General features: G+C 40.5%; 1 protein-coding gene across 5 annotated transcripts in view; it reads right to left on the bottom strand.

Moving 5' to 3' along the window:
• The window catches only part of NSUN6 (NOP2/Sun RNA methyltransferase 6), a 91,502-nt gene that overhangs the window by 17,148 nt on the left and 47,849 nt on the right, over window positions 1-26,505 (bottom strand). For all 5 annotated transcript variants that reach the window (XM_033403485.2, XM_033403486.2, XM_049706541.1 and 2 more), the window contains 3 exons: window positions 24,508-24,589; window positions 21,424-21,543; window positions 15,609-15,753 (listed from right to left, as the gene is read on the bottom strand). In XM_033403485.2, coding sequence (XP_033259376.1) covers window positions 15,609-15,753; window positions 21,424-21,543; window positions 24,508-24,589 — 347 coding nt within the window. The remainder of the gene's footprint in view (window positions 1-15,608; window positions 15,754-21,423; window positions 21,544-24,507; window positions 24,590-26,505) is intronic.

Genomic DNA, 26,505 nt, shown 5'->3' with positions numbered 1-26,505 from the left:
AAATATGAACAGACCAATCACAAGTACTGAAATTGAAACTGTGATTGAAACCTCCCAACAAACAAAAGTCGAGGGGCTTCCCTGGTGGTGCAATGGTTGACAATCTGCCTGCCGATGCAGGGGTCGTGGGTTCGAGCCCTGGTGCAGGAAGATCCCACATGCCGCGGAGCAACTAAGCAAATAAGCCCATGCACCACAACTACTAAGCCCGCGCTCTAGAGCCTGCGAGCCACAACTACTGAGCCCGCGTGCTGCAACTACTGAAGCCCGCTCACCACAACTAGAGAAAGCCCACGCACAGCAACACAGACCCAATGCAGCCAAAAATAAAGATAAATAAATAAATAAATCTATTTATTTATTTTAAAAAAAGAGAAAAGTAGAGGACCAGATGGATTCACAGGCAAATTCTATCAAACATTTACAGAAGAGTTAACACCTATCCTTCTGGAACTATTGCAAAAACTGCAGAGGAAGGAACACTCCCAAGCTCATTCTATGAGGCCACCATCACCCTGATACTAAAACCAGACAAAAATACCACCAAAAAAAAAAAAAAAAAAAATTACAGATCAATATCACTGATGAACATAGGTGCAAAAATCCTCAACAAATATACTAGCAGACAGAATCCAACAACACATGAAAAGGATCACACACCATGACCAAACGGGATTTATCCCTGGGATGCAAGAATTCTTCAACATCTGTAAAGCAATCAGTGTGATACACCACATTAACAAAGTGAAAAATAAAAACCATATGATCATCTCAATAGATGCAGAAAAAGCTTTTGACAAAATTCAACACCCATTTATGATGAAAACTCTCCAGAAAGTGGGCATAGAGGGAACTCACTTCAATATAATAAAGGCCGTATATGACAAATCCACAGCAAACATTCTCAATGATGGAAAGCTGAAAGCACTTCCTGTAAGATCAGGAACAAGACAAGGATGTCCACTCTCACCACTTTTATTGAACATAGTTTTGGAAGTCCTAGCCACAGCAATCAGAGAAGAAAAAGATATAGAAGGCATCCAAATTGGAAAAGAAGAAGTAAAACTGTCACTGTTCGCAGATGACATGATACTATACATAGAAAATCCTAAAGATACTACCAGAAAACTACTAGAGCTCATTAATGAATTCGGTAAAGCCGCAGAATACAAAATTAAAACATAGAATCTGCTGCATTTCTATACACTAACAATGAAAGGTCCAAAAACAGAAATTAAAGAAACAATCCCATTTACCATCACATCAAAAAGAATAAAATACCTATGGATAAACCTACCTAAGGAGACAAAGACCTGTACTCTGAAAACTATGAAAAACTGATGAAAGAAATCGAAGATGACACAAACAGAGGAAAGATATACCATATTCCTGGGTTGGAAGAATCAATATTGTCAGAATGACTATACAACCCAAGGCAATCTACAGATGCAATGCAATCCCTATCCAATTACCAATGGCATTTTTCACAGAACTAAAAACAAAAAGATTTTAAATTTCTATGGAGACACAAAAATATCTGAATAGCCAAAGCAATCTTGAGAAAGAAAAACAAAGCTGGAAGAATCAGACTCCCTGACTTCACACTATACTACAAAGCTACAGTAATCAAAACAGTATGGAACTGGCACAAAAACAGAAATACAGATCAACGGAACAAGACGGGAAGTCCAGAAATAAACCCATGCACCTATGATCAATTAATCTACAACAAAGGAGGCAAGACTATACAATGGAGAAAAGACAGTGTCTTCAATAAATGGTGCTGGGAAAACTGGACAGCTACATGTAAAAAATGAAATTAGAACATTTTCTAACACCATGCACAAAAATAAACTCAAAATGAGTTAAAGACCTAAATGTAACACTGGATACTATAAAACTCTTGGAGGCAAACATAGTAAGAATACTCTTTGACATAAATTCAAGCAGTATCTTTTTTGATCCATCTCCTAGAGTAATAGAAATAAAAACAAAAACAAACAAATGTGACCTAATTAAATTCAAAAGCTTCTGCACAGCAAAGGAAACCATCAACAAAATGAAAAGATAACCCACAGAATGGGAGAAAATATTTGTAAATGATGTGACCGACAGGGATTAATCTCCAAAATATAGAAACAGCTCATGCAGCTCTATGGCAAAAAAACAAACAACCCAATCAAAAAATGGGCACAAGATCTAAATAGACTTTTCTCCAAAGACATACAGATGGCCAAAAAGCACATGAAAAGATGCTCAACATCAGTAATTATCAGAGAAATGCAAATCAAAACTACAACGAGTTATCACCTCACACCAGTCAGAATGGCCATGATCAAAGTCTACAAACAGGGACTTCCCTGGTGGCCCAGTGGTTAACACTCCATGCTCCCAATGCAGGGGGCCCAGGTTGGATCCCAGCTCAGGGAACTAGATCCCATATGCATGACGCAACTAAGAGTTCACATGCCACAACTAAGGAGCCCACGTGCCACAACTAAGACCTGGCACAACCAAATAAATAAATAAATAATTTTTTTTTAAGTCTACAAATGCCGGAGAGGATGTGAAGCAAAGGGAACCCTCCAACACTGTTGGTGCGAAGTAAATTGGTACAACCACTATGGAGAACAGTATGGAGGTTTCTTAAAAAACTAAAAAGAGAACTACCATATGATCCAGCAATCTCACTACTGGGCATATGTCCAGACAAAAACATGGTTCAAAAGGATACACGCACCCCAGTGTTCACTGCAGCACTGCTTACAATCGCCAAGACATGGAAGCAACCTAAATGTTCATCGACAGAAGAATGGATAAAGAAGATGTGGTAGGGCCCAGGATGTAGAGTTGGCAGTGCCTGACGGCGCGTCTGACACAGAGTTGGGCGGGGTCAAGAGTAGGGGCAGCAGTCGGGGATGGCGGGAGAAGGAGGCAGCAGCGATCACTTATAAATGGCACTGAAGCAGGACCCGAAGCCTCAATTCCAGGAGGGTGAGAGAGTGCTGTGCTTCCACGGGCCTCTTCTTTATGAAGCAAAGTGTGTAAAGGTGGCCACAAAGGATAAACAAGTGTAATACTTTACACATTACAGTAGTTGGAATAAAAATTGAGATGAATGAGTTCCAGAAAGCAGAGTACTCAAATACGTGGACACCAATCTACACCAAGCAACGAGAACTTCAAAAAGCCAATCAGGAGCAGTATGCAGAGGGGAAGATGAGAGGGGCTGCCCCTGGAAAGAAGACTTCTGGTCTGCAACAGAAAAATGCTGAAGTGAAAACAAAAAAGAACAAACAGAAAACACCTGGAAATGGAGATGGTGGTAGCACCAGTGAGACAACCTCAGCCTCCTACAAGAAAAGGGCCCAAGCAGACCCTACTGTTGACAATGAGGAAACATTCACAAACCAAGCTGAAGTTACAGTAAAGATTCCTGAAGAACTAAAACCGAGGCTTGTTGATGACTGGGACTTAACTACCCAGCAAAAACAGCTCTTTAATGATCAATGATGTTGAGCATTCTTTCATGTGTTTGTTGGCAATCTGTATATCTTATTTGGAGAAATGTCTATTTAGGTCTTCTGCCCATTTTTGGATTGGGTTGTTTGTTTTTTTGTTATTGAGCTGTATGAGCTGCTTGTAAATTTTGGAGATTAATCCTTTGTCAGTTGCTTCAGTTGCAAATATTTTCTCCCACTCTGAGGGTTGTCTTTTGGTCTTGTTTATGGTTTCCTTTGCTGTGCAAAAGCTTTTAGGTTTCATTAGGTCCCATTTATTTATTTTTGTTTTTATTTCCATTTCTCTAGGAGATGGGTCAAAAAGGATCTTGCTGTGATTTATGTCATAGAGTGTTCTGCCTATGTTTTCCTCTAAGAGTTTGATAGTTTCTGGCCTTACATTTAGGTCTTTAATCCATTTTGAGCTTATTTTTGTATATGGTGTTAGGGAGTGATCTAATCTCATACTTTTACATGTACTTATCCAGCTTCCCAGCACCACTTACTGAAGAGGCTGTCCCTTCTCCACTGTACATTCCTGCCTCCTTTATCAAAGATAAGGCGACCATATGTGCGTGGGTTTATCTCTGGGCTTTCTATCCTGTTCCATTGATCTGTTTTTGTGTCAGTACCATACTGTCTTGATTACTGTAGCTTTGTAGTATAGTCTGAAGTCTGGGAGCCTGATTCCTCCAGCTCCGTTTTTCGTTCTCAAGATTACTTTGGCTATTCAGAGTCTTTTGTGTTTCCATACAAACTGTGAAATTTTTTGTTCTAGTTCTGTGAAAAATGCCACTGGTAGTTTGATAGGGATTGCAATGAATCTGTAGATTGCTTTGGGTAGTAGAGTTATTTTCACAATGTTGATTCTTCCAATCCAAGAACATGGTATATCTCTCCATCTATTTGTATCATCTTTAATTTCTTTCATCAGTGTCTTATAATTTTCTGCATACAGGTCTTTTGTCTCCTTAGGTAGGTTTATTCCTAGATATGAGATATCATCTGACACCAGTCAGAATGGCCATCATCAAAAAATCTAGAAACAATAAACGCTGGAGAGGGTGTGGAGAAAAGGGAACACTCTTGCACTGCTGGTGGGAATGTGAATTGGTACAGCCACTATGGAGAGCAGTATGGAGGTTCCTTAAAAAACTACAAATAGAACTACCATATGACCCAGCAATCCCACTACTGGGCACATACTCTGAGAAAACCATAATGCAAAAAGAGTCATGTACCAAAATGTTCATTGCAGCTCTATTTACAATAGCCCGGAGATGGAAACAACCTAAGTGTCCATCATCGGATGAATGGATAAAGAAGATGTGGCACATATATACAATGGAATATTACTCAGCCATAAAAAGAAACAAAATTGAGCTATTTGTAATGAGATCGATGGACCTAGAGTCTGTCATACAGAGTGAAGTAAGTCAGAAAGAGAAAGACAAACACCGTATACTAACACATATATATGGAATTTAAGAAAAAGAATGTCATGAAGAACCTAGGGGTAAGACAGGAATAAAGACACAGACCTACTAGAGAATGGACTTGAGGATATGGGGAGGGGGAAGGGTGAGCTGTGACAAAGCGAGAGAGTGGCATGGACATAGATACACTACCGAACGTAAAATAGATAGCTAGTGGGAAGCAGCCGCATAGCACAGGGAGAGCAGCTCGGTGCTTTCTGACCACCTAGAGGGGTGGGAGAGGGAGGGTGGGAGGGAGAGAGACGCAAGAGGGAAGAGATATGGGAACATATGTATATGTATAACTGATTCACTTTGTTATACAGCAGAAACTAACACACCATTGTAAAGCGATTATACTCCAATAAAGATGTAAAAAAAAAAAACAGCTCTTTATCTTCCTGCCAAAAAGAATGTGGATTCCATTCTAGTGGATTATGCAAATTCCAAGAAATCTCAAGGAAACACAGATAACAAGGAGTATGCTGTTAATAAAGTTGTGGCAGGGATAAAGGAACACTTCAATGTAATGTTGGGCACTCAGCTGCTCTGCAAACATGAGAGACCACAGTATGCTGAAATCCTCGCAGATCACCCTGATGACGCCCATGTCCCACATGCATGGAGCGCCACATCTACTGTGATTATCTGTACAAATTGGAGCAATGTTGGCCCATACACCTCTGGATGAGAAGAGCCTTGCTTTATTACTGAATTATCTTCATGATTTCCTAAAACACCTGGCAAAGAACTCTGCAACTCTGTTTAGTGCCAGCGATTAACCAAGTGTCTCTTCCTGAGTATCATCAGAAAGCTGTGTGAGGTGCTTATACTCATGTTTGGATGTCTGTAAACGCATGTTTGTTTCTTAGTCCTTCTCTTGTACAAATGAGGTCCTTTGGAAATGTTAGTGTATAACAGAATTGATGTTTGTTTTCTGTTTGATATTTAAACAGAGAAAATGAAAGGAATTACAGCTTTTTTCTTTTCTTTCATTTCAAAGTTGCTACCAGTGTATTCAATGATGGACAACAGAAAGACATACTGTATTTTATTGCTTAGTTGACAAAGCTGCGTTTGAATGCTGGTGGTTCTATTCCTTTGCCACCACACATTTTTATAATGTGTTAATGCTATATGACAAAATGCCCTGATTCCTAGTGCCAAAGGTTCAATTCAGTGTATATAACTGAAAACACTCATCCATTTGTGCTTCCCCCCCTTTTTTTATGGTGCTTAAACTAAAGAGCCCATCCTTTGCAAGTCATCCATGTTGTTCCTTAGGCATTTCATCTTTGCTCAGATTGTTGAAGAATGGTGGCTTGTTTCATGGCTTTTGTATTTGTGTCTAATGCAGGTTTTAACATGATAGATACAATGCATTGTGTAGCTACAGTTTTCTGGAAAAGTCAATCTTTTAGAAATTGTTTTTCAGATCTTCAATAAATTTTTTCTTTAAATTAAGGAAAAAAGAAGATGTGGTATATATATACAATGGACTATTACTCAGCCATTAAAAATAAAGAAATAATGCCATTTGCAGCAACATGGATGGACCTGAATATTATCATACTAAGTGAGGTACATCAGACAGAGAAAGACAAATACATGATATCACTTATATGCGGAATCTAAAAAAAAAATGATACAAATGAAGTTATTTACAAAACAGAAACAGACTCACAGACTTCGGAAACAAACTTACTGTTACCAAAGGGGAAAGGCTGGGGGACGGATAAATTGGGAGATTGGGATTGACATATACACACGACTATATTTAAAATAGATAACCAACAAGGTCCTACTGTATAGCACTGGGAACTCCGCTCAATATTCTGTAATAACCTAAATGGGAAGAGAATTTGAAAAGAATAGATATACATATATGTGTAACTGAAACACTCTGTGGTACACCTGAAACTAATACAACATTGTAAATCAACTATAGTCCAACATAAAATTGAAAATTTTAAATAAAAAAATTAGAGCAGAAATTAATGAAACAGTAAAGAAAAACAAGAATCAACAAAGCTGAAAATTGGTTCTTTGAAAAAAATCAACAACATTGACAAAACTCTAATTAGACTGACCAAGAGAGAAGACTCAAAATACTAAAATCAGTAATTAACGGGAGATATTGCTACTGATCTTACAGAAAGAAAAGAAAAGTGATTATAAAGGAACACTATAAACTGTATAGATAAATGAAATGGACAAGTTACTAGAAAGATACAAACTATCAAAATTGATACAAGAAGAAAGAGAAAATCTGAATAAACCTATAGTAAGTAAAGAGACTGAATTAGTAACTTTTTTAAATCCCACAAAAAAAAACCCAGGCCCAGCTGACTTCACTGATGAATCCACCAAACTTTTAAATAATACCAAGTCTTCACAAATTCTTTCAGAAACATAAGAGAAAAGAACAATTTCCAACTCAGTCTATGAGACCAGTCTTACTCTGAAACCAAAACCCAACAAAGATATCACAAGAATGAAGACCACAGACCAGTATCTCTTACAAATATGGAAAAAATATCCTCAATAAAACCCAAGCAAGTGTAATCCACCAACAGACGAACAGCATTATACACTGTGACCAAGTGGCATTTACCTCAGGAATGCGAGGTGGATTCCAAATCTGAAACCACATGATCATCTGAATAAGACAGAAGAAGCACTTGGCAAAATCCAACACCATTTCATGATCTAAAATATCCAACAAACTAGAAAGAGTCGTGTAACTTCTCAACCTGGTAAAGGCTATCTATAACAAACCTACAGTTCTAAGCCACTTGAAAAGAGAGTAATCAGGAACATCAGACATGGATGTTCTCTGTTACCACTTCTATTCAACACTGTACTAAGGTTCTAGCAAGGGCAATTAGGCAACAAAATGAAACAAAAGGCATCCAGGTTAGCAAAGAAAAAACTGACCTATCTCTATCTGCAAATGAAAATTTACTACAAATCTATTGTAATTAAGGCAGTGTTATCAGCTTAAGGACAGAAATATCAATCAATGCAAGAGAACTGAGAGTCCAGAAATGAACCCTTACATTGCCAGTCAACTGATTTTCGAAAAGTGTACCAAGACAATTCAATGGAGCAAAATAGTCTTTTCAACAGATCATGCTGGGGCAACTGGATATCTTCATGAAAAAGAATAAAGTTGGATTCTTTTCTCACACCATATACAAAAATTAATTCAAAACGAATTCTACATCTATATGTAAGAGGTCATACTACAAAACTCTTAGAATCTGACACCAAAAGTACAAGCAATAAAAGATAAAATAGATAAAATGGACATCCTTGAAAACCTCTGTGCTTCAAATGACATCATCAATAAAGTAAATGGACAACTGACAAGACGGTATAAACTATGTGAAAATTATATATCTAATAAGGGACTTATAGCTAGATTATATAAAGAACACTTACAACCTGATAATAAAAACACAACCCAATTAAAATATGGGCAAAGGATCTGAATGGACAAGTAGATGTAAAATGGTCAATAAACGCATGAAAAGATGATTAACATTATTAGCCATCTGGGAAATCTGCTTCTAGTAAATAAAAATGGAAACCACCATGAGATCCCACTTCACACTTACCAAGATAGCAATCAATAATCAAAGAGCCAGCTATTAAGTGCTGGTGAGGATATGGAGAAATATGAACCCTCAGTACATTGCTAGTGGAATGAAAAATGCTGCAAACTGCTTTGTAAAACAGTCTGACAATTCTGTTAAAGGTTAAACATAGGGTTACCATATGATCCAGCAATCCCAATTCTAGGTATATACTCAAGAGATAAAACACACAAAAACTTATACACAAATGTTCATAGCAACATTGTTCATAACAGACAAAAAAGGGAAAGAACCCAAATGTCCATCAACTGATGAATGAATAAATAAAATGTGGTATTATCCATACACTAGAACATTACTCATCCTTGAATATGAAGAAAAAAAAATTTTTCTCCCATTTAACAAATGATATAGGTTGACATAATTTAAAATTACGAAAGAAAAAGAGTAATTTTTCAAAAACGTTAAATATTACAAACGTTTGCCTCAGCATCAAAAATAAACAAAAACTGCCAAGGACTGACGTTTGGAATACTTACATTAGGTACTAGAAAACAACTTGTTTCCTTGTGAGGGACAAGACTGGATTCAGGCTGCCCCTTGTAAGTAACTGAAACATTACAGACATGGATACCCTCTATTCCTAATAAATAATAGCCCAACTGAACATAACAGCTCATTCTGTTCTCTTTTTAGATTTTCTGTAGTACTGAAATCACCTTAAAATGCTATATAAGAATTTTAATCATATTTACTGCAATCTATAGAACTGGTGAAAATCACCTTGATGTAAATTTGCAGAATCATTACTACTTTTACACTCTTGCATTTTCAAGTCAGTATTCCTTATCCTTCCTGTGTTCAGCTAACAATCCATTATGCATATAAAAATGTACGACTAAAAATAAAAATAATCTGGGACTTCCCCAGTGGTCCAGCAGTTAAGACTCCATGCTTCCAAGGCAGGGGGCCTGAGTTCGAACTCTGGTCAGATCCCGCATGTCGCAACCAAAGATCCCACACACCGCAACTAAAGATCCTGCGTACCACAACTAAAGACCGGGCGCACCGAAACTAAAGACCCGGCGCGGCCAAATAAATAATTTCTTTTTTAATAAAAATACTTTACGGCTGTGAAAGCAATTATACTTCCCAAAGATGGCTGCCACAATATCGTCCATTCCATACATTCTTACAATCTGACACTGACACTCACCACAGTGACACAAGAGGTGGGATGTAATATTCCTTCTCATTTATTCTGGGCAACAGCAGAATCGATGCTAAGTGACTTCTGGAATAGGTCATAAATGGGGACATGGCTGCTGCCTGGGGCTATTCCAACATTCGCCCTCGAAACCCACCCAACCAACACGCTGAGAGTATCCAGGACACGTGGAGAGGTCTCAGCTGAGAGCCACCATCATCCTCCCGATGTGTATGTGAAAGAGAGCACCTTCAAGATGACATCTCCCTCCACTACCACATGACCACAACTGCACGAGATACTGCAAGTAAGAACCATCTATCTGAGGGTCTGGTCAGCCCCCAGAATTGTGAAGGATAATAATGAAATGATTACTGTGGTTTTCATCACTAAGTGGTGGCACGATGTGGATAACAACAGAACATAACCAGAACAAACTGTGTAGGAAAACTACCACATAGCATGATGCTAGCACACAGTTACTGGGTCACTCCTTGCACCTTATACTATGCATCTCACTTACCCACTCAGAGGCTTTCAAGCTCTTTTACTTACTTTAAAGGGGGAAGAAAAATTTTACCGATGAATAAAACAAAAAAATGGAAACAGTCACTATCTCCACTTTTTTTTGTCGTTTTGTTTTGTGTTTTTGTTTTTGCGGTACGCGGGCCTCTCACTGCTGTGGCCTCTCCCACTGCGGAGCACAGGCTCTGGACGCACAGGCTCAGTGGCCATGGCTCACGGGCCCAGCCGCTCCGCAGCATGTGGGATCCTCCCGGACCGGGGCACGAACCCACGTCCCCTGCGTCAGCAGGCGGACTCTCAGCCACCGCACCACCAGGGAAGCCCCATCTCCACTTTTAATAGTACAAAGCTTTTGGCAGACTGCTATTTGTTCTTCAATAACAATTATCCTCTTCTTCTATAGAAATGGTGTGAACTGGGCACATGGCAACACAGCTGAAGACTACGTTTTCCAGCCCCCCTTGCAGCTAAGTTGATCAAACAACTAAGTTGTGGCCAGCACCCCACTTCCAGGTCTTGTGCATCTCCCAGTCCCTTCCTACCCCCTGGGATAAAAACTGGAACAGCTGTCTTGGACCCAGAGATGAAGCTCCCAGCATTGGATGTCCACCTCTTTAACTTTTCGGTGAGACAAAAATAAACAAGAAAACCAAAAAAGGCTTCTATCTTTTCTAAGTCACTGTATTTTGGGTCTCTCTGGTACAGCCCCCTAGCCTACACACTGATATAAACTGCAAACCCCTGGCTAACACTTCAGGGCTGACAAGCCACTGACCATGACACACTGTTGTCATGTAATTAGGCAATTCAACCCGACCTGCTCCCACTCTTCTTCAGGATAGTCCCTGTTTTTCTGGCAAGTATTCCATGTGCTTCATTTGTTTTGGCTTCTTAATCACGTGTGACTTACTACATATTAGGCAGAAGTTACAAAATAATTTCTTAAAGGTATGTGGATTTTCACGTTACTACTGATGTAGCAGGCATTTTAAAAGTCATCATGAATCCTGGAAAAGAATAAATACATGTGTATGTATAACTAAATCACTTTGCTGTACACCTGAAACTAACACAACATTGTAAATCAAATATACTCCAATATAGGGGCTTCCCTGGTGGCACAGTGGTTGAGAGTCCGCCTGCCGATGCAGGGGACACAGGTTCGTGCCCGGGTCCGGGAAGATCCCACATGCCATGGAGCGGCTAGGCCCGTGAGCCATGGCCTCTGAGCCTGCGCATCTGAAGCCTGTGCTCCGCAATGGGAGAGGCCACAACAGTGAGAGGCCCGCGTACCGCAAAAAAAAAAAACAAAAAAAAACACACAAATACACTCCAATATAAAAGAAAATAAAAAAATAAGTTAATTTTTTAAAAAGTCATCATGAATCAAATAGCATCTTTAATCAGTGAACATTCTAGAGAAACTAAAGCCAATTACTTCATTAAAATATGCAAGTTTCTCAAATACTTTATGAAACCAAATCAAAATAGAGACAAAGAGAGAGAAATAGAGCAATTTAACTACTGTATTATTTTATTCCAAAACAAGATATGTGGCAGTTTTTCCCTGCCGGCTCTATATCCCCAATTCCTCAAGAAAAATGAAGAATCATAAAACTGAAAGGTTTGTCTCAAATCTCAGCTTTCTGAGCTGTAATATGAAACTAAAACAAATAGGTTAACACTTAAAAGAATTGGAAAAAGAACAAACAAAACCTAAAGTCAGCATTAGGAAGGAAATAATAAAGATCAGAGGGGAAATAAACAGAGATTTAAAACAATAGAAAAAAAAATCAGTAAAACCAAGAGCGGGTTCTTTGAAAGGGTAATAAACAAGATTGACAAACCTCTGGCCAGGCTCACCAAGAAGGAAAGAGAGAGAACCCAAATAAACTAAATAAGAAATGAAAAAGGGACATAACAACCAACACTATAGAAATACAAAAAAAATAAGGGAATACTATGAACAATTATATGCCAACAAATTCAACAACCTAGAAGAAATGGACAACTTTCTAGAAACATTCAGTCCACCAAAACTGAATCAAGAAATAGATAATTTGAACAGACTGATCACTAGAAGTGAAATATCAACAGAATCTGTAATTTTAAAACTGCCTACAAAGAAAAGTCCAGGACCAGATGGCTTCATAGGTGAATTCTACCAAACATACAAAGAAGAACTCTTACCGATCCTTCTCCAACTCTTCCAAAAAATTGCAGAAGAGGGAACACTCCCAAAGACATTCTATGAAGCCACCATCACCCTGATATGAAAACCACTAAAAAAGAAAATTACAGGCCAATATCTTTGATGAATATAGATGCAAAAATTCTCAACAAAATATTACCAAACTGAATCCAACAACACATAAAAAAGATCAAACACCACGACCAAATGGGATTCATCCCAAGTTCACAAGGATGGTCCAACATACGCAAATCAATGTGATACACCACATCAACAACAGAAAAAACAAAAACCACATGATCATTTCAATACATGCAGAAAAAGCATCTAACAAAATTCAACATGCATTCATGATAAAAGCTCTTACCAAAATGGGTACAGAGGGAACATATCTCAACATAATAAAAGCTATTTATGACAAACCCACAGCTAATATAATACTCAACAGTGAAAAGCTGACAGCCTTCCCACTAAAATCTGGAACAGGACAAGGATGCCCACTCTCACCACTTCTGTTTAACATAGTATTGGAAGTCTTAGCCACAGCAATCAGACAAGAAAACGAAATAAAAGGTATCCAAATTAGGACGGAAGAGATAAAACTGTCATTATATGCAAATGACATGATTCTATATACAGAAAACCCTAAAAACTCCACACAAAAACTACTAGAACTGATAAACAAATTCAAGAAGTTAGCAGGATAAAAGCTTAACATACAGAAATCAGCTGTATTTCTTTACACTAACAACGAAATAGCAGAAAGGGAATGTAAAAACAAACAAACAAAAAACCAATACCTTTCAAAATCACACCCCCAAAAATAAAATACTAAATAAACCTGACCAAGGAGGTGAAAGACTTATACACTGAGAACTATAAAACATTAAAAAAGGAAACTGAAGATGATTCAAAGAAATGGAAAGATATCCCATGCTCTTGGATGAGATTTAATATTGTTAAAATGGCCATACTGGGCTTCCCTGGTGGCGCAGTGGTTGAGAGTCCGCCTGCCAATGCAGGGGACACGGGTTCGTGCCCCGGTCCAGGAAGATCCCACATGCCGTGGAGCGGCTGGACCCGTGAGCCATGGCCGCTGAGCCTGCGCGTCCAGAGCCTGTGCTCCGCAACGGGAGAGGCCACAACAGTGAGAGGCCCGCGTACCGCAAAAAAAAAAAAGGCCATACTACCCAAAGCAATCTACAGATTTAATGCGATCCCTATCAAATTACTCATGACATTTTTCACAGAACTAGAACAAATAATCCTAAAATTCATATGGAACCATCAAAGACCCAGAATTGCCAAAGCAATCCTGAAGAAAAAGAACAAAGCAGAAGGCATAACCCTTCCAGACTTCAGACAATACTACAAAGCTACAGTAATCAAAACAGCATGGTATTGGCACAAAAAAACAGACATATGGATCAATGAAACAGAACAGAGAGCCCAGAAATAAACCCACACAACTACGGTCAATCACACAGCTTTGACACATGAGGCAAGAATATACAATGGGAAAAAGACAGTCTCTTCAGCAAGTGGTGCTGGGAAAGTTAGACAGCCACATGTAAATCAGTGAAGTTAGAACACTCCCTCACATCATACTCAAAAAATAAACTCAAAATGGCTTGAAGACTTAAACATAAGACATGACACCATAAAACTCCTAGAAAAGATCATAGGCAAAACATTCTCTGACATAAGTCATACCAATGTTTTCTTTGGTCAGTCTCCCAAGGTGACAGAAATAAAAACAAAAATAAACAAATGGGACTTAATCAAACTTACAAGCTGTTGCACAGCAAAGGAAACAATCAATCAACAAAACGAAAAGACAACCTACAGAATGGGCGAAAATATTTGCAAATGATGCAACCAACAAGGGTTTAATTTCCAAATTATACAAACAGCTCAAACAACTCAACAACAAAAAGAAAACAAACAACCCAATCGAAAAATGGGCAGAAGACCTAAATAGACATTTCTCCAAAGAGGAAATACAAATGGACAGTAGGCATATGAAAAGATGTTCAACACTGCTAAACTATTAGAGAAATGCAAATCAAAACTACAATGAGGTACCACCTCACACCAGTCAGAATGGCCATCATTAAAACCTCTACAAATAACAAATGCTGGAGAGGATATGGAGAAAAGAGAACCCTCCTACACAGTTGGCGGAAACGTAAATTGGTACAGCCACTGTGGAGAACAGTATGGAGATCCCTCAGAAACCTAAAAACAGAGCCACCATATGATCCAGCAATCCCACCCCTGGGCATATATCCAGAGGAAACTCTAATCCAAAGAGATACATGCACCCCTATGTTCCTAGCAGCACTATTCACAATAGCCAACACATGGAAACAACCTAAATGTCCACTGAGAGAGGAATGGATAAAGAAGATGTGGTACATATATACAATGGAATACTATTCAGCCATAGAAAAAGAATGAAACAATGCCATTTGCAGCAACATGGATGCAACTAGAGATTATCATACTAAGTGAAATAAGTCAGAAAGCAAATACCATATAATATCACTTAAATGTGGAATCTAAAATACGACACAAATGAACCTATCTACAAAACAGACTCACGGACATGGAGAACAGACTTGTGGTTGCCAAAGGGGAGGGGCTGGGGGAGGGATGGAGTGGGAGATTGGGGTTAGTATATGTAAGCTTTTATATATAGAATGGATAAACAACAAGATCCTACTGTATAGCACAAAGAACTATATTCAGTATCCTGTGGTAAACCATAATGGAAAAGAATATTTTAAAAAAATGTATATATATGTATAATTGAATCACTTTGTTGTACAGCAGAAATTAACAGAACACTGTAAATCAACTATACTTCAATAAAAAAATAAATAGGTTAAGAACAAAGAGTTTGACCAAGTCTTGGAGGTTTGATTCTGTATTAAAAACTTGATATTCAAAGACGAGATGAAAAGCAAGAAGACATCTATTACAGCAAAATACCTTAGATCCATGCCAAGGCCCTATGGATATTTAGGGGCTAGAACATAGGTAGCAAAATCTGACAATCTGTTTGTAAAGCCAATTATAAAAGCCTTGAAAAGATAAAATTTAACTCACCATCTGTGTCCTTAACCATATCAAGTTTAAGGGCCTTTGTTCCATCGAAGCAAAATGCCCTGATGGAATTTAGCCCTAACAATAACGCATTCTGCTTTATTTTTTCTACTTTGTTGGATATTTTATCCAGTGCTATCACTTCTCCCTAAAAAAACAAAACAAACACATAAAGTGAAAATCCAAAGCAGTCATGAAAGTTATTAATAATGAGAAAAACGGACAATTATAGTCTTCCCACTTTCCTCCTATCCCTAGTTTTAAAGCTGAAGTCATCATCCAAATGAATATCAAATTTACATCCAATACTTAAGTCCTACCTTTTAAAGAACACAATCTTGCCAGATAATTTTCTTATAATACCCATCTACTTTTAATCCGCAAAACTCAAAAGCAAAAGCAGCCTTTGCAATCTTCTAAAAAAACTTTAAAATACCCATTTGAGATAAATATTAAAAAATCGCCAATTTGATGTGCCTTGCTCACCTCTGGAAGAGCATCAACTAACGTTCTGAGACATTTGCCTTCTGGTCCTCTGAGATACAGATGAATGTTACTTGTAAAAAATCAATCCTCATCCCAATACTTTCTGAGATACATACATGTAACAAAATTCACGTGAATTCTGACAACTAAAGACAGAAAAATAGAAGCCTGTATATCACAGCAAATGTTCTGCACTGGTAGTAGTTCAAAAATAATTTTACATGGGAACACTTTGATTAAGTCAAAGTCAATAAAGACAAGAGGCTACAGTTTTGTGAATGAGTTGTGATAGTCACATGGTATTTTAAAACATACTATGAAATGTTCTGCAGAGATGGTGATGTAAACGTTTCAGTGTATTTTTTTTTGCTTTTGTTCATCCTTGTTGTGACATACGCATTGACGGCATAGACTACAATACTGAAGATTTGCTGATTGCGTTCTTGAATGTGACACTAGGTTTAGCGGCCGGCATAGTTCCAGTTAATACCTCGACGGACAGGGAAACCATTTCAAGTGAGCTGAACTGGAAAAGTAGGCAAAACCCACCAGAATAAGGTTCCACTGCAACTACAGTGAAGGAGAAACTGCACTGGCCGAAGGTTGCTCTTACAAAAGTACAAGACTGGAAGCCTCACTTATACAAAATTCTGCTTAACTACAAACAAAAAAAATCAACAATGACAAAATGAAAGTATTAACAAAATCTGGGATTCAATTCTGGCTCAAATATTTCTGTTCAGGTTCCTGGGTGCTGGCCCGCTGCGAGATTGCCTAAATGGCCCCAATTCTTCAAGGCTCCATGTATCCCCACCCTCTGCCGTTGACCTTGCAACACCCGGCTGGTCCGAGTCGGGCTCGGCCACCTGGTTTGCACTGGCTGATGGGATGACAGTAGGAGTGATGCAAGGAGAGATGCGGAACGCTGGCCTTGCTCTGCTTTGTCCTCTGCCACTGCTGACCCTCAGCTACTGCGTTCTGCTGTGCTAGTGCCCTAGTCCCACAGGAGGGCAAGAGATGCAGGGACCAGAGGCAAGACATTCCAGTGGCCTCAGCTGAGCCGACCTGAGCCTAACCCAAGTGAGTGAGCCCAGCCAAGGCCATGAGAAACTCCGGCCACCCCACAGGGACCAGGTGCCACAGTCAGGCTGGCGGCCATCGACTGAATCCCAGACTCCGGAGGGGATGCAGGGCCACCGAGGCTGTGTTGTTTTCACACCGCGTTATGAAACCAGCAGAGAATGCACACACCTCTAATACCCAGCCTCTCTTTGGAAAGACTTCTTACTGGAGAGCAGAAAATACCTCTGAGTGAATATACTTTTAAGCAAACACAATAAATATCATACCGTAAGTGAGGGGGATAATTATCACTTCCTCAGAGCATATAATCTTTACATTTGAGCTTTCAGGAAAACTGAAAAATGATTTGCATTAAATACCACAATTCCATAAAATGAACCCTTCTGTTCTGTGTTCATTTTACACACTGGTGGTATTTAATGCATTTTTTCCCTAAAGAGTTTTTTTGTTTTTTTTTTTTTTCACTGTTACCACCTTAAATTCTTTTTTGACAAAGAGTAGTGTAAGTCAATAGGCAAGTGTATCTCCTCTAATGAACCACGGATATCAATTCCACGATATTTAAACGACAAATACCTTTTTCTATTGGAGATCTTTCTTAGATTGAAGGCTGCTCATTGAGGTTATATTAGTGCTACTGCAAGTGTCTATGTATATGCGAAGAGCATACAGTGTATGGATTTTACACACGCACATTTATAGTGCAGAGATGACAGGTTTAGGCCTTCAGCGTATTTACTGAAAATATAAAATTTTATATTTATATATTTTTATCCCCGTTTGTGACATTGTGAATGTTTCAGAAATTCTAATAGTGTCAAATATGAATGTGTAAGAAATGACAACTTTCATCAGAAGTCTTCGGACAACTAAAGTTATCTACACTAATGAAAGGGAAAAGTTATCATTTCATCCTTGACACAATACAATTTCCAACTATTTTCTGTGCAAGATTGCTTGTAAATCCCTTGACAGTCCTAAGCGTCATCAAATATAGATCAAAAATGTACCACCTGATAAAAGTCCAACATCTGGCACTTGTGAGAGTGGGAAATACTGTATCTTTTATCAGGCAAATTAGCTGGAGCAGAAAGGCTTTTGCTAAATCAGCCTCATGGAGGTTTCCATGCCAGAAAGTCTTACCTCAGTAGGTAATTGTTTCTTATCTATAAATTAGTACTAGGAAGAAAACCACTGAGTTTCCTAGGCACATAAGCATTTTTACTGCTGTATAAATCTGAGCTGAATTAGAAAAGTGACAACGGACACACGGCCCTCACTGTTCTTGTGTCCTTGCTCTGCTCTTCCCCAGCTGAGACTCTACGGCACGTTACATACACTCCCTTATATACATCCTCAACTCACGTGCGTCTGTCTCTCGCACATCCAAGGGACAAAAGCTCAGCTGTGATTGAACCCAGGCCTTCACCAACCTCCTGTCTATCCCCCCGACGCAGCCAAAGAGCACATCACTAGCCCAACTCATCTCACTCTAAATCCATGACTGCTGTACTCATGGGGCCCTGGCGCACAATTGAATTCTCATGACGCATCCGTAGGCCATTCTCACTCCTTATCCTAGATCGACACTTCCTGTCTTCTCAAACCCCTGACCCCCTGCCTTGCCCTTCCCCTTCCCCATCCCCATTCCCCTCTGAAGACCCTGCTTCCTTTTCAGAGAAAACTGGAACAACCAGAAGCCAACTCCCAGTCTCCCACCACGTGTACCAGTCCACCAACACCTCTGCCCATAGCCTCGGCCCTACCTCCTACTTCCACGGATAAACCGTCTCATGCCACCATCTAAAGCCACTGTGCATCAAATCCTGTCCCATTTCACCTACCCCAAGATCCTGTTCCAGCCATTTTCCCGTTCCCTCGGGGGTAACCAATTTCCCCTTCTAATCGCTCTTCTCCATCAGCATGCACTGCTATTTCCCTCATCTTAAAAAAAGGGCTCCCTGAGTCCACCCTCCAAGCGCTGCCCCATTTCTCTGCCCTCCGGTAAAAACGGGCCCTGCCCCCGCAAAGGAGTGGTCCTGATTCACTTTCTTCGCTTCCTCTCATTTTCCATCCAAGCAGGCGTTTCCACTCACCGCCATCACCCACGAGGTGATGAGTCCACGGGGAGGGGGTTCTCGGGCCTCACCTCACTGGCCCCGCCGGGACGTTTCACCCAGCTGCTTGCTCCGTCCCCTTTCGACCCCTTCCTGGCGCGGCGCCCAGGGCATCACGGGCCTCTGTGGTCCTGCCGCATCGGTGGCCGTTCCTCCTGGTTCCCCGAGCCCCGAGCGTCGGCGCACCGCAGCCCCAAGGCTCGCCTTCCGGCCTCCCCTACTTCTCCCGCCCGCATCAGCCTCACGGCCTCGCATGTTTTATCCACGTGTTGACGACTTCCAGACCTCCATTTCCAGTCCCGACCTCTCTCCTGCACCCTGGACTCAACTACCCCACTGCCTGCTCCACGCCACCTCCTGGCTGTCTAATGGGACCGCACTGCAGTATAACCCAAACTAAACGGCTGATCTCTCCCTGCAAAACGTGCCCCTCCCGACCCGGCTGCTCCATCCTTCCAGGTCCTCTGGCCAAACACCTAAGGAGTCACGCTGCGCTGGCCTCTCATTTTCACAACCCACGTCCAACCCACCAACAACTCTTTGTTAACAGCCCCAGCTTCGAAACACACCCAGAATCCGACCAACTTCTTACCACCTCCATGACGCCCCTGAACTGCTGTCTCCTAAGCGGTCTCTCTGCTTCCGCCGCTGGCAACGCCGCGGCCAAGGTAAGGAGCACGCAAGCTTATGTCGCTCTTCTGCCCCAAACCTCCAAGGACGTCCCATCGCTGGAGCGGACGTGAAGTCCCGGAAGAGCCTGCTAAGCTGCTCCGCCCATGCCCCGGCCCCCACTCTCTGATCTCGTCCCCCACCCCCACCCTGCTCCTCACTTATTCTATGCCGCAAAACTACCACGGTCCCTCCCCCGACCCTGGTTTCCCCAGCAAGTCGGGCAGCGTCCAGCCTGAGCGTTTGCACTTACGTCTCCTCTCGCTGGTACATTCTTCCCACCTGTAAGTCTTCCCTAAATGCCACCTTCCCCGTGGGCTTCTCCCTCGCCACCCACTGCAAACTCACTCTCCCTTCCCCAGTGTTCCCAATCCCATACCCCTCCCACAGTTATATATGCCTTGTCTTTCACTCACTCATTTGTTTCTCATCTGTGTCCTTTTACTGCAACGTAAGCTCCATGAAGAAGGAAACTGTGGTCACTATGGTTTATTGCTGTACGCCAGCCAGTACTTGGCACACAGTAAGAATAAATCAATATTTTTTAAATCAGTCCATCAATTAAAATCTGACTCTAGATCAAGAAATATACTGTAGGTGAAGCTACTAGCATGTGCAAACATTTTAGGAACCATTTGGTTTTACAGAATTTGAAACAAACGGGAAAGATAGCATCAACTGGCCATATCCTTCTCAAGCTGAAGAATCTCATTTGAAGCACAGAGTGGTTACAAGGCCACACAGCTTTGAACACAGATAAAACTAGCGCACGATGCAAGAAAACACATCGGCAAATATGCATACATAGGAAAAGCAGTAACATTTGAGCTAAAGTTATCCAAGGATAGACTTCTCTTTTGTGACAATGAAGCAGGCTTTACTAATTAAGCCAAATCACGCTTTTTATGAACCCGAAGGCAAGAAGAACACAGACACATATAGACGTTCAGTATGTGTGCATGTATTCTGCTGGCCAAAAACATCTTACAGAGAAACCCGAACGAACATTTTGGCCAAGCCAATATATTTATTATCATCTTTATATTTGCATATATATCAACAATATATATTTGGACCCTTTAATAACGGGCTGCCAAGTTAACTTTCAGTGGTAGAATTTATTTGAATAGTTTAAAAAGTGTCAAGTCCTGTAATTAAGAACATGAAAAGATCTCTTAAATGTTTCATTTAGACTTAATCATTTGAGGGAAAAATTCTATTCCATAAATGTATTAGGCAAATCTGGGATTCGAGAAGGTCTTGAGATAGTCTTCACAAATGACAATGGTCTACTGAACTTAATATGTGATGAATGACATCACTGAGCGGCCTTCTCTTTGGCTGAATTGAAATCGACCAGATTATGAATGTCTGTACAATGCTCCGTAAGTCACACATACTTCCACCTCCATCACTGAGACATGCAGTGTATCAAGAGCAGCTCTGCACGAAGACGGCCTCACCTGATCATGCATCAGCGCTGCAATGTGTGTTGTTTTGCCTCCGGGGGCCGCACACAAATCTAGAATCTTCTCTCCAGGCTGAGGATCCAGAACATGACTGACTACAGCAGACGGCAAATTCTATAAGGAAAAAAAAACTAATTTGTTATCAGTGACTCAAGATCATTTTAAGTTTCAGAATCAGAGGACGTAAAGACACAACACATTAAAAACTGAACTCTAATATAAAAACACGTATGTGGCCACTGAAGATTCAGTGATTCTCCATCTGGAGATGATAGTGATGCTTCACTCCTAACAAAGATAACGTTAATGCAATGGCCAAAGATGACAGAAATGTCCAATCCAACGTAATACGTTAAGAACCTTCTGGTATGCAATCAGTTGAAAGCATGAAACAGTCCCAGTGAAGAGGCTTCATTAAATATTTAAATGATGACAAAGTTTCTCTAAAACAATTTCATCTACTACCTTTCTCTACAGTATTTCTCAATCCTGGCTGCACGACAGAATCACCTGGTGAGTTCTGTCTTTTGTTGTTTTTAATGCGCAGTCATCTAGAATAGTTAAATCAGAATTTCTGGCAATAGGGCCAGACATCAGTGTTTTTAAGATCTCCCCAGGTGCTTCTAACATGCAGCTAGCTGTGCACCCTTGCTACTGCTACAGCCATTCTCAACCTTAGCTGCAAACTAGAACCACCTGGGAGAGCTTTTCAGCATCCTGACCCAGGCCCCACCCCAGCCAGACCAACGAAAGCCCATTCACGTGGTAGAGTCCAGGCAGCAGCATGTATTTAAAGCTCTCAGATTATCCAACCTCATCTGGCTTTTAAATCAATTATTTCCAAGAAACCAGGCAATGAAAAGATCAACTTTGGAGTACCATTTTTGATTCCAGATAACCTAGAATGCAACTAGAATATAACTGAAAACAGCTGTTGTAAATATTTAAGTATTAAACCTTTCACTGTCAATCATTTCAATCGTGAAAGACATCAAAGGCGTTTCTGCAGTTCTGTGGATTGTGGTCAGACAAATCAAAAGTTTCCTTTGTGGTTTTGAAAAACCAAATAATATTGCACATTCGTAATTTTAATGATTGTGTGCGACACTCCAATTAACTTTATAAAGTACATCCTTGTGTAACTTCAACTGCTACATGAGAAATAATCAATTATCACCAGCCCTTTACAACCTCCTCTCCTCAACAAGGAACCCACAATGTGAAGCTTCCACGTTAGCTGTTGCAAACAAGTAACAGTACAGATCTGGGGATAATGGTTTCCAGAGAAAGGCAAGGCAAGAGGCATCAAAAAAAAAGAAAAAAAACCCACAAATTTCACCAGGGATTTTCCCAAGTATATAACTCTACCTCTCTGTAAAGTACCTTCAGTAATTGCACAGAATGGACAAAGTATTAGTTGCCTAACTCTGGGGCTTACAAGGTATTCAGCCAATCACCCTATGAACTACCACATCTTCACAAGTTAAGAGGTTGCTGAACATCATTCAAGAACTGGTATCAGTGTTCTTCAGTTACAGCCAGTGCAGGCGTGTGATAATATATTCAAAGAGCCCAGCACAACACCACACTTTTTAAAAGGCTGGCAGGACTGCCCTAATGGCGCAGTGGTTAAGAATCCGCCTGTCAATGTAGGGGACACAGGTTCGAGCCCTGGTCCGGGAAAATCCCACATGCCACGGAGCAGCTAAGCCCGTGCACCACAACTACGGAGCCTGTGCTCTAGAGCCCGAGCTCCTCAACAGGAGAAGCCACCGCAGTGAGAAGCCCAGGCACCGCAACGAACAGTAGCCCCCCTGCTCGCCGCAACTAGAGAAAGCCCGCATGCAGCAAGGAAGACCCGACACGGCCAAAGATAAATAATAAATAAAATAAATAAATTAAAAAAAAAAAAGAAAAGCACTCTTGGGAACTGTTTCTCTAAAAAAAAATTTAAAAATAAAAATTAAATAAAAAAGAAAGTAATAAAAAAGGCTGGCAGAGACTACTGAAGAAGATTCTACGTAACCGTGTATGACTTTATATTAGGTTATGCATCCTAACGGTTTACACAATCACCAATGTAGAATCAGATGACAAATGTAAATCTGTTTTTCTATTTGTCCACCCCAGAATTAATCTCTGGATTTATAAAACGACTTTTGGTTACATACTAATCAGAGTAGAAAGCAAATGTCATCTACGCTTAAGTTAGGGTACAGATGCTACTACCTACCCATTGTGCGACCTTATTCAAGAACCTGACCAGATCCGGCCTTCAGTATCTTCATGTTACATTGGTAATAATAATAAAATAATAAAAATGCCACCTAACAAGCAGACTGTAACAAATCATATGAGCTAATGTACATGAAAATACATCATAAACTGGACAAGGGAAAATAAATTACTTGTTATATCACAGCAATTGATAACCATCTGACCAAAATCTGCGAGTAGTAAACCATGTGGATCTCACTCAGACTTACACATGGAACACTTACATGTATAGCAAATGCATGCTTTATTTAGGGGTTAATAGTGGAAATGGAAAGCAATCATCACAATAAGCTACACTAAGTAGGTTGTTGTTTTTTTTTACAGCAGTTACAGACATTTTATAATAAGAAAAGTACAACCATATTTATTAAACTTGAGGGTAGGAAAGAGGAAGGAAAGCACATTCAGGAAGAAGCTCTCAAACTACAGCTCAGAACTGGTGCCCGAAAGAAATGACACAGACCCCGCCGTCTCACACGGTGGAGCCTTTCCTTTCCTAAGGGTGAGCCGGAGTCGCGGCAGCGCCCTGCGCACACCTTCTCACCCTACGTACTGTGCTTATTATCCTACGATAAGCACCGCTGGGCCAATGAAGGGAGAAAAGGTAGTTCATCACTTGAGAAAAAGAGAAAGTGCTTACTAAGCTTTTCCTTACTACTTAACCAAAGGTAGATCAGAAAACATAAATACACTGCAAAAAAAAAAAGTTAATAGAAGCAAAAAAACAAACCCTTAGATTTCAAATAATTCGCTGAAGTATATTTCAGTGTCACTAAGTATTTTGCTTTTACAAATACTTACTTGTAAAAATAAGTAGCTAGGCAGTACGTTGTCAAATGAGGGGCTCAGATACACTGGGTCTGTCATTCTTACGCCTATGCCTCTGAAAAACAGGAAATCTAACATTACTCAGTATAAATTAGACAATCTACACAATCTCCATTTCTAAGAATATACGCAAGTAACAAGTCAAATATGTTATGCCTTTTTAAAACCTTTTTTACTCAACACCAAAATACTTTAAAGTATTCCCGTGAAGTGTTTCTGCATTTTTACCCACAGTAGCGTAGGGCACTGGAAGCACTAAAAAGGATAAAGTCACATAAAATTTTCACTTGAGCACCACTGCATTCCTTTAGAGATCTGCACGGACTAAAAAGTGAAGACCATCTGAGTCTTTATTCACTGATGCATTCTCATCTTTCTGGTAACTGTGATGAGCCTTTCAATTCAACAAACATTTTGTGATCCCTTCAGTTTGCCAGGCACTATGCTCGGTACTTGTATGAAAAATAAAAACATATGTTAAGAATCATGCTGGTGATAAGCCATGACAAACGTGCCACACTGCTTCCCTCTCATCTCGTCAGGGAGTAACTGCCCAGTACTGACACCATCCACAGGATGACCTCTGCCACCTCTGTCCCCAACTGTGAGTGGCAGCGGACCTGATCGGAGCAGGAAGGGCCAGGGCCCAGGATGGCCTGGTGGACGGGGATCCACTGAGACAAACCTCGCAGTCAGAGAGGCTGTCTAAGGGGACAGGAGGTACACAAGCACACTGTTAGAGAAAAGCCAAGCGTGGCCAGCTGCACAGGCCACGAGAGCGAGCGAGAAGACGGGAAAGTCAACGTGCTGTTCAGGGATTACAGGGGCACGGAAAGGAGAACGGGGCCCGCAGACACAGCACGTAGGTAAGTTCGGAGTTTATGAACTGACCGTGGCAAAGAAGCACCTACACAGACGTGTGTACCCTACGTGACGTACTCACAACACTTCTGACACCACACGTGTGGGCTTCTCTCTCACCCACCAACTCTCCACCTCTCTGGACACCAAGTGGGTGTCCTACAATTCACTTAACTTCTGACAGACTGCCTGGGGTCGTCGTCAGAATCCACAGGTTCAGTCCAACAAGACTGGCCCCGCTCCAGGTGCCAGCTGCACCTCCCAGGCTGCGACCTGGCCTTGAGACTGACTGCCTATGAATTTGGAGGCTCCTAGACTCCCTCCTCAGCTTGACAATTCACCAGGATAACTCACAGAACTCAGGAAAACAATTTACCTGTCTGCCTACCAACCGGAAGCTTGGGGCACATGAAGGTAAATAAAAGGAAAGGCTATTAAATACGGGAAACAGTCACATGTAGTAACACTAATATATTTAAAAATAAGTCAACAGTAAACCACTGAAAAAAAAAAAAAATATATATATATATATATATATATATATATATATATACACACACCCAAGATGGGCATCTTTTGTATTAAGAAAGGAAGCATTGTAAAATAATTCTGAATTTGTGTTGGTTGTAGATTGAGTGTACTGCTGAAAAATATTGGGTTCTTGTTTTCTGTTCTGTTTTTTTGTGTGCGCATGCGTGTGTGTGTGTTTGGGTATTTTTTTCTTTAACTGACAAGCCATGTTGAGAGGTCTTGGACCACTGCTTTTCCCCTATGTGAGTCAATACACAGTGCTGCTGTGTGTGTATATTTTGTGTGTGTGTGTATTTGCTAATTTTTATTAATTCTAGTTTTTCATTAAATAAGTTTGACTTTCTTTTCTGTAAAAAAACAGAAACAAAAACTGATGACTTCACTTGCGGTCACCAGTTTACTATGAAGGATACAACTGGGGAAACAGCCAAACAGAAGGGATGCGTCGGGCAAGGCGTGAGAGGGGGCATGGATACACCACCCTCCCAGAACCTAGGTGTGTTCACCAACCTGGAAGCTGTCCAAGGCCCTCGTTCAGTGGCTTTTAGGGAGGTTTCATCACATGGGCATGACTGATTA

The sequence above is a fragment of the Orcinus orca genome, chromosome 2, assembly GCF_937001465.1.
Source record: "Orcinus orca chromosome 2, mOrcOrc1.1, whole genome shotgun sequence".
In the NCBI taxonomy this organism is placed as follows: Eukaryota; Metazoa; Chordata; class Mammalia; order Artiodactyla; family Delphinidae; genus Orcinus; species Orcinus orca.
The sequence above is the reverse complement of the archived record's forward strand: the minus strand, read 5'-3'. Positions and strand labels throughout refer to the sequence as shown.